We start from the raw sequence: 10,127 nt of genomic DNA on the forward strand, positions 1-10,127 counted from the left end.
GACGCTGATCTTGTATGTTTTTGGCACTGGTTTGTCTGAGATGGTCTTATTTACCTGTAACCATATTTCTGTACTATATATGTAAAATCTGATTAACTGGCATAATATAACTCAAAGGAAAAGTTGCACAGCCTATTTTTAAGTGTTATTTTGCAAAGACATTTGAGAAATATGACACATGGACACCTTAAATCCAGTTGTTTTCCAGCTTTTTTAAAAAAAATACACCTCGTGGTGCAACTGGATTGGTAACGACAAGCTATCAAGGACTATGTCAATGTTTAACCTGAGCTTGTACATTGCATCTCACCTTAGGCTTAACTTTTGTTATATCTGATGTATTTCACTCCTCCTTTGTTTGCGCTCCTTTGAAAGTTAACTCCCAGATATCAGGTTTAAGGGTCCTATTCTGTCAAACCACTGTAAAGCCGGATTAAGAACATACATAAGTTTTTTAAGCAGACAGCAGGAGTAAGATATGCCTTCCCACTGATAATGCCTGCTGCAAAACAAAGCTGTCCAACAAAGCTGTACAGTTTTGAAAAAGCCTCTTAAGGGTGTGTAATGGGTTGAGTAAAATAATACAAAATTGACTGATATAATCAATATCTTGTTAGAAGTACAGAACAAATCAAACAGAATAGACGTCAGCCCTATTTCTGATGTACGTCATGCTGTTTATTCTCAGTCAGTTAAGTGTTTTTATATTTACAGGGCTTTGTGAGAAATTCAATAATATTGCAAGTTAATCTCCTGGATAGTGTGCAATGGAACCCCTGGAGGAAAAGGTCACTGTGCTCCTTTATCTTATTTTGACGCCATAATATTACATTGCCTCCATGCTCACACGTTGCATGCACGGCATATCAGACTGTCTTATTAAGGATTTGTTTCAGATCTCATTATGTTTTCATCAAACACCACCTACAAAGGTGAGGTGGGTAGAGGGAGAAAGAGGTAGAGAGGGAGGGAGAGTGTAAAAGCAGAGAGTACAGAGGCTCCTCCTCATTCGCTGCGTGCGTTTCTTGTGTTTTTTCAGCCTGTTCTTCACTCACACTCTCGCTCAGCAGAGATTCAGAAGGTAGAGAGCAGAGATTCTCACTAGAGAAAGGTGGAAGAGGGAATTGCTTCCTCTTGCACCAAGAAAGAGACACAAATAAGCCAAAAAAACCAAAAAAACGAACAAAACATAAGGTAGAAATTGTGTTTATTTTGGGGGAGGGGTACTCTCATCATCAGCCCTGCCTTCTGCATGTGCTCAGCTCGCTACACACTGTGTTTCCAGATGGAGAGGATGCAGGGAGAGGGAGAGGTGGACCACCTGGAGCGACCGAGCCCACTGACTGACAAGGAGAGGGTGATGATCCAGGACTCGTGGGCTAAAGTCTACCAGAACTGTGACGATGCCGGGGTGGCCATACTAGTCAGGTATTTCTTTCTGTAGTTTACTCTCTTGTCTTGTGTTTGAATTTGTTAAGGCAGCTGGAGCCACTTGTGAGTTAAGAAGGTATTTATCTAATTCAAAGAAGAAAGAAAATAGCAGAGAGGTGACACAGTGACAGATACTGTCTATAATTAGATGAGAGAAGGTGTTATATTTGAGCTATTTTGATATTTATCGCCATTGTGGTTGTGCATCCATTTGCACTTGTCTTGTTTTTATTTTTTCTACTGAGTTGCTTATAATAGACATTGTATAAGACAGGATAAGAGAAGACAAACTTAGTTGATCCCTCACAGGAGAGCAATTATTTGAAACTTAGAAAGCATGCATAAAGCAGTAAGACTATGCAGTAAGACTTTTAAAAAATCTAATTTCCTCTCATCTCTGCAACTTTAATTAGTTCACTGACTATCAGGTTAAATGTGCCTTTTGCATATTTTTTTTCTCGGTGATACTAATCCACCTGCTGGAGCCACAAAACTACTGATGCAACCTATTATCTCCTATAATCAGTGAACATATCTGTGTAATTCAAATCCAGACTATGGGAATTTCCTCTTGCAGAATGCAGCAGAATCGAAGCTTCAATGAGCCTATTGACTTTACAAGTTTACAGTCGGTCCAAAGGAGCACTGCAGGTGATATTTTTACAGGTGATGTGATATTCTCACCTCTCCCCATCGTATTTATGAATTTGCAGAGGCAAATGATAAACATTACAATCCATCAGTCAGACATCTTTGGCTCTCAAAGGGCTCCCTCCCGTACAGCAGGTCATGTTTTGAATGCCTGTTTAGAGGGCCAGGCAACCTACATCTGTCTTTACATGTCTCTTGACTCCATCTCAGCCAGCCAGACCATTAAAAAAGTCCATCTTCTCTCTGAAAACAAGGCATGACAGCTTTTTCTAATACAATATCTATATAGATGTGTCACATTGTTCTCAAATATTCTTCATCAGTCACTTAAACATTCACTACATGTAATTATGGCAACCTGTTATAGTCACTTTAAATCCAAAAATCAACCGTCAACAGGGATTTGGCAAAGATGTGAAGGCTTTGACTGTCTTTCCTGTGTGACGAGATTCGCTGCTTGACACAGCATGCCTTCATAATCCTCTCTGATTGCAGGTGGTGAAAGTTGAGAGGGAGGCTAGCATTAGATTTGTACACTCATCACTGGTGAACTGATGTATTTCTTCACAGATTACTGAATACATAAAATAATGTAGCTGCAGCACTTTCACCAAAAAATAAATAAATCCTCATCTTTCATGATAAAGTTGCTAAAATTACATAATTCTAAATCAATTGCTGCCATATTTTTCAACTTACATTCCATCACAAAGACCCTTCAGCCTTCAAGAATTTGAGGAATGAGGATTGATCGATAAGCGTGACCCTGGGGAATTCTTCTTTTAGCAGTAAGAATAGATCCTGTCACTCTTGTTAAACCATAATGCTACCGCAAATCCTTGAAACCAACTGTCATTGGGGTAACAGATAAGATCTAAAGTAGTAAATTATGGCACTCTGTCTCTGAAATTAGAAACTTTCCCTCAATTCAGCTCTTCGGTTATTTTTGAAATAAGATAAGGAAGGATTAAGAGTCCAATGACCACATAAAATACTAATGAGGCTATTTATATGCAACCACGGGTCATGCAATTACAAGAAAGAAAGATTAAACACCATGGTTCCTCATTAGTTTGCAGTGAAACTAGGAATCTTTTTGCTCCGGCAGCCCTCCACCTAGAGCTGAAAAACTAAGACACCACTTTCTAACCTCCTCCCTTGTCAGACATTTAAATTCACAAGTAAAACTCTAATATCTAGCCAAAATATTTGCTTCCTTTTTGTGTTAGTTGTTGTGGAAACAAGGGGAGCTGGGACATCTTGATATGATAGCCAGCAACCAGATGCATTGGATCTCTTCCCAGACAGTGGGAGGGGGTGAATTTTTAGGTTCCTCTTTGTTAATTCGCTACGATAACTCTGAAGGTCAAGCAAGGATACAATCAAAGAAAAACATTTTTGAACCGACAATTTATCCTCAGAGAGACCACAGTGTGAGTTAGGATGTGCAGGGAGATATCAAAAAGCAAGAGCAGGAACTTGTATTAAAATTAGAAATATGTAATATTTATGTCATTAGAAGCATGAAACATTAACCGTCTTTGCAGTAATTGGAATTGCATCATCAATCACAAAGTAAAAAGGAAGTCATGAGGTGTGCTAGCCTTAGTCATCTTACCTGCTCGAATTCCTCAAAAACCTTAATTTATGGAGTTAACTATCAAACTGGGTTTACAGGGAAGATTTAAATGTATACATCCGATATTGACTTTACAAAGAATGCCAAGTGGGAACAAATATTATGCAACTAATACACTGGAAAGTACTGAAAAAAACATGGAACAAACATTTATCAAAGCCAAAGTTCAAACAGTTATGAAACAGAATCTCTCCAGGCACTCATCGTCAGATCAAGCTTCAACAGATTTTATTTGATGCTGCAACATCTATTGCATCTCTCCAGTAAAACATGTTTATTGATAAAGTAAATAAAGGGAAAACGTGGCTTGATTCTTGAACTGTTATACTGTATTATATACAGTGTAACTAAACATAACTTAAATAACTTTTCCTTCTGAAAGGCACATTTTTTACTGACTTTGCATGATGGTTTCTCTGCAGCAGGATGTTTACCTTCGCTTTCTGGAATTCTTTCCAAATATATGTAGTCCATATCACACAGAAGCAGTTTAACGCAAACATCTAAAGGGAAAACACGCAGCTCTGTCATGTGAGTGCTACTGTTTACTCGTGGTATCTTGCCAGCTTGAGAAATGAACGTGGGTTTGCAGGATCAAGCTGGTGAAGTCTGAAGGCCGACGAGAATAGAGTAGCTGCACATATACACGACAAATCTCTCATTTAACTCTCCTCCTTCACAGGCTGTTTGTGAACTTCCCGTCATCCAAGCAGTACTTCAGCCAGTTCAAACACACTGAGGACCCGGAGGAGCTGGAGAAGAGCTCCCAGCTGAGGAAACACGCTCACAGAGTCATGAATGCCATCAATACGCTGGTGGAGAGCCTCGACAACTCAGAGAAGGTGGCCTCAGTGCTGAAGCTGGTGGGGAAGGCCCATGCACTCCGTCACAAGGTGGAGCCTGTGTACTTCAAGGTAAACCGTGTGTGTGAAAACAAAGCAAAGTGACACACTCTCTGAATGATTGGGATGCTTGTGACTTAACAGTGTATAAAGAGGAATATGAATAAGAAATGTTGGTAAAAGTGGCAACCTGGATGGTATGCTTCACAGTTAGTATGCAAATTACCCAATATGTTTAACTGTTTGACAATATATTCCCAGGAAATTGTACAATATCTGTAATGTCAGACATTAATCAAGCCTCTTATTGTCAAACTTCGCAAATACGTGCCACCACTCAATGTTTATTTCCATTTGTGAGCATTTTCTCCATTTTCGGTCCATGACATTGCATGAAAAAACTAGCTCACTAAACAAACCTCTGAAATCTGCCACTTTTACAGGATTCTATATAGTCAAAATAGAAACATAACGATACATAATGGTGTAATTTTGCATAAAAATTGTCACAAAATAATAGGGAATAGTGTACAGGAGACTAGGGGCAAAGTCTGAATATTTCTGGGCATGCTCTCTGTAAAACATGACCTAATGATAACCTAATATACATGTCCTCTGTAAACTGTTACCTAATGGTGCAATATGATAACCTGATGTCAAATCTTACCACTAGATTTAGAAAAGTATAATGGTGTCAGAACTATCTCTCCAAAAATACGCCCTGTAACGTGAAGAAAATGGCCAACTCTTGCAGCATAAAAGATGATGCAGAGCCTCTGAATGCTGACTTTCCTGGTGATTTTTTGAAGAGCTTTAAAGAAGCTTTTTGGACATTTGAACACAGTCAAATCTTAGACTCTGGTTCATGATTTGGGACTTAATTTCCATGTCACTACCAGGTTTTTCAATTACAGGAAACACTGGATAATACTGTAAGATTAGACTAATGTCAGATAGGCAATACCGTGCTAACCAAATCCTTTATATTAAAAGACAACACCTGTCTGATATTTGGGAGCAGATATTCTCTAAGTAGTTGTCATCTGGTGCAAATCAACTTAAAAATAGAAATCTTTGATCCACGGTAACTTGACTATCGATACCTACACATTTAAAAGAAGTAGAAAGTTGGTTAAACCCATCTGAATAAATAAATAAAGCAGATCATTTAATTGAAATTACCTGATTTTCAGTGTTGATTCTGGCAGTACTAGCAACCCCAAAGATTCATTTCAGTTAGTACTGAAACATATTGTTAAAGAAATAGTTTTCTTGCCTAGAGTTAGCCGAGAAGAATGATACTACTGTTTGTACTGAATGGTTTGGAAGCAAAGCGGTCCAACAGACTTTCTGTAGTTTTTGAGAAAAATGAGCTCGAAGTTTTATGTTTTCAAGAATGGTCTAACATTCAAAGCGTCACTGTAACGCTATATTTGGGCTGTGGGTGAGACCACTTTGCCACTAAAATGTAGACCATAAAATATTACAGAAATTATATAAAACACAGTTCTGTTTTTTTGTGGGTTAGACCGCTCTGCTTCTAACCCCCTCAAATATGAAGATATAGTCACAAATGTTAGACTGCCAATACTCCCAAAGGTGCACGTTACATTTCATTCTACTTAATCTGGACTAAATGTGAAAAAAATATTGGTATTTAACATTCTCAGGCTATAATGTCAAGCAGTTTCTTTAAAATTACTTTAAGCCTTAGATGTATTTGTTTGTGTCCTCCTCAGATTCTGAGTGGCGTGATTCTGGAGGTCTTGGGGGAAGAGTTTCCAGAGGTTGTCACTCCAGAGGTGGCTGCAGCGTGGACCAAACTCCTGGCTACAGTCTACTGTGGCATCACTGCCGTCTATGAGGAAGTGGGCTGGACAAAGCTTTCGGCCTCGACTGGCTGAAGCTTGTAAACTTGGACACATGACAATCCTTTCAGTTTTTGGGGCTGCAGCCTCAGATAGGAATCAACTGACTGTAACTGGACTGTATCTGGGAATACAGTTTGATGTAATCTAAGATAATCATGGGCTGTGGAACATACACTTTAATGTAAACAACAGTAAGAACAAATACTCTGCCCTTGTCATGGCTAGCCGAGTGTGTGTGTGTGTGTGTGTGTGTGTGTGTGTGTGTGTGTGTGTGTGTGTGTGTGTGTGTGTGTGTGTGTGTGTGTGTGAGAGAGAGCGAGAGAGAGAGAGAGAGAGAGAGAGTCTAAACTGTAAAGCTCCCGTCCTTCCGTTTCTTCTTGCGTAAAAGGCTGGAAGCAGAGAGCAAAGAGGAAGAAAATACAAACTGTAGATCCAACAGTGGACAAGAGGGGTCACATTTGACTTGGATGTGCCTTCTGCTGAATGTGTATATCTGGAAAATAAAATGTAAACGGCATTCTTTCGTAACATTAGGATGTTTTTCAGATGTTTCCTCTTATCGGTCTGTATCCACTTGTGTCCGTTTTATTAGATATTATGAAGACATTTTTACATTTCTAACAGTTAATTGTGACGATTGTACATTTTTTTCATTATGACTCACATTTGTATCTGTAATGGAGTAAATTTTGAAGTAAAAAATACAAAGAATATCCCCTTAGATGTCTAGCACCAGGGATGAATTCTTTCAAACTTCTGTCTGCTCCTGCATTTCTATCGACAAAATCACGCTTTTCTTTTCTTCTCCTTGGCCTACTGCTCTCTTATTCTCTGCTCGAGTCAGCAGTGCTAAGTATAAGTGGCTTATCTGCTGACAGTCCCTATTTATACCCCTATTTATCCCACTATTCACTCTCTTTTCATAATATATTGTAGGAGCCCTGCACTTTGCCTGCGGGGACGTCATTAGAGGGTATATTTAGAAGCACCTCCATGATATCTAACAAAGATCCAACATTTATCAGAGTAAGTTTGAGCACAATCAGAGTGAAACAGCACAATCCAGATATACACTAATTTGAGCTGATTGGAATCATGTTCCAAGCTGCCATAGGCCTGCTGCCGAACTGCTGCCATTTCTTAACTAAAAAGACATTCTAGAGGTTAATTTGTCTTGCTGTGCTAGCGACATGGTGGTGAGGTGGGTTGTTTTCAGAATAGCAACACACAGCATGCTCTGTTTGCTTCCTAGTCCTGCCAGCGAGATCTAACCCCCCTGCTTGATCCTAGCTAATCCTCTGAGCTAATCTTCCCGATCATGAGTGAGAGCCAAAGCGGAAAGGCAGGAATAGTCAGATTGTTACACCACAAACTCTGCCTTTTACCATTCAAGCCTTTCAATGGGGGAAGAAGTGTTCTGAACTGCCAGTAGTCCCCAGGCAGGAGATCCTTGGGGGGTTAGAACCATGTGTACCACTATGATGGTCCTCACCACCATCGCCCTCATCCTGCGACAGAGATTCTCCAACAAAATCAAACCGTGAGTACACAGAGACCAATCTTTTGATTTTTAGCTCCGAAGAATAACAGTCATTTAGTCCTCTGTTGTTGCACTCTTACCTGCTTTTTGTCAATATTCCATTTTCAGATTTTGATTCAGACATGTGATAGAAAAAAAATCAACAGCTTGAGCCTACAGAGAAATGAAGTTATATACCTTCATCCATACCACATTATGAGCACATACAGAAAAAAATGCATAAGTGTTTAATGTGTGGGAGAGAGTGTGAGAAAGAAGGAGAGACTTATCTGCATCATTGATTTGCAATCACTCCTGTGATTATCTTGGGGTTTGCCTTGAGGAACAGTGTGTGGATTAAGTGGCTGGCTACATAACAGTGTATTCCAGCATTTTTTTTTTAATGGAGAGATGAATGGAGGAGAAAGCATCGGAGCTCTTCACTTCACGGCTACTAATTGACTCAAAGTGCAATCTTCTCAGCTGCCCCTGGCCCTGCCTGGCCACTCACACAGCCATTGCAAACAATGCCACGTGGCTGCAGCACCACACAGCATCGCAGCATCCAGCTTCTACAATTAAGAGTTTCTAAACAGCAACATGAGTTTGCATCCTCCATCCAACCCCATTCAAGAATGTGTAACCATCAGGGTAAAGCATTTAATGTTACATTCTGATTATGTTTTACAATCTGTGTCACCCTTCACAGTCAGAAAAATGATGTTGAGAAAGACGTGCCATATATGAAGAGCAACGGAGCAACAGACGACCAAAAATGACGACGGTGATCATGACAGGGTGAGAAAACACAAATAGATCAAATTGATTAGTCGTGCTTTTACAAAGTGGGGTACTTGTAAAAGACGAATGGAAAAAAACAGGATCTTTAGATCCTCTCTGCCTGGTAAACAACTATGCTTCCCAAAATCACCACTCCCAGTTTGTGGCATAGGCTTTCTGTTTTTAAAAATCAACTGACATAACCTGAAACAAACCCATACAGACAAGTATGCAAAACAAAAAAAAAAAAACATCTAAATTGCAGATCCATGACAAGATAAAAAGATACCTACATGCCCAAACATATGCCATCCCCAAACTTCACTTAATTATTGGGAAGTCAGACTGACAACATGCAGTAAAATCCTGAGGCAACTACTGTATGTTTCATCATAACAGTAGTGAGGTAAACAACAGGAATATAGGGTTGTGTTCATGTATTGATTGGCCAGCACAACATCTTGCTGGATGAGGTAGCAGCGTGCAGCAAAAGTTGACAGACAATCCTGCACTATTTTGCCAGAGTGGCAATATTTATATGAATGAGAAAGGTGTATGTTTTAGCATATGGCCTCTGTAATATATTCTGACCTAATGCATAAAATCCTGCATATGCTGTGAGCACTGGGACTGGATGTAAATCACGCAGAATCATCAAACATGGATGTCATTCCTAAGGATGCTGGGCTGATGAGAGATAACCCTGATGACATCATTGGGGTTATTATCTACAGATGTTTCAAATCTCCTCCAGAGCCACAGAAAATGCTAGTCTCCAGGATGAATTATTGAGAATCCAGTCAACAATTAATCCAGAATAGCAGACAAGAAAGTAGGATCTTATAAAATTTAATCGAATTTTGTTGTAAATTCAATATAGAATACTTAGAAGAGACTTAATGCCAATACACAAAACTGAGAATCACATTTAGAGAGAGAGAGAGAGAGAGAGCTGACAGTGATGTCGAAGTTGGAAGTTGTGTTTGCGTGTGTGTGTGTGTGTGTGTGTGTGTGTGTGTGTGTGTGTGTGTGTGTGTGTGTGTGTGTGTGTGTGTGTGTGTGTGTGTGTGTGTGTGTGTGTTAGGGGGTTTACAGAAGGGGCTCCAGACAAGGGGAGAAAGTGGAGCAGTGGAGCATGTTACAGAAGCACAGATGCATGAAGAGCCAAGATGCCTGCCCCACATTTGGCTCTTAAGTACTCGCTGCTACACTGCTAATACTAAATGATTCAGAGGCAGAACAACAATCCATCGTCTCTTCAGAGGCTTATTATAAACACATCACCTTTCTGCCACTGCTTCGTTAAACGTATAGGATCCCAACAAAGTACTGACAACTGTGCTCGACCACAGTATGCTGGTTTTAGCAGGTCACAGGTCGTTTTGTGTGTGAAC

At 39.8% G+C, this 10,127-nt stretch overlaps 1 protein-coding gene across 1 annotated transcript; it reads left to right on the plus strand.

Moving 5' to 3' along the window:
• Positions 1–1,028: 1,028 nt before the first annotated feature.
• On the plus strand, positions 1,029–7,155 carry LOC111565380 (cytoglobin-1-like). The gene is made up of 4 exons (XM_023265430.3): positions 1,029–1,194; positions 1,286–1,428; positions 4,404–4,635; positions 6,303–7,155. The coding sequence occupies exons 2-4, from the start codon at positions 1,286–1,288 to the stop codon at positions 6,465–6,467; spliced, it is 540 nt and encodes a 179-aa protein (XP_023121198.1). The 5' UTR covers positions 1,029–1,194; the 3' UTR covers positions 6,468–7,155.
• The last annotated feature ends 2,972 nt before the right edge of the window (positions 7,156–10,127 follow it).

The sequence above is a fragment of the Amphiprion ocellaris genome, chromosome 19 (genome assembly GCF_022539595.1).
Source record: "Amphiprion ocellaris isolate individual 3 ecotype Okinawa chromosome 19, ASM2253959v1, whole genome shotgun sequence".
NCBI classification, from domain to species: domain Eukaryota; kingdom Metazoa; phylum Chordata; class Actinopteri; family Pomacentridae; genus Amphiprion; species Amphiprion ocellaris.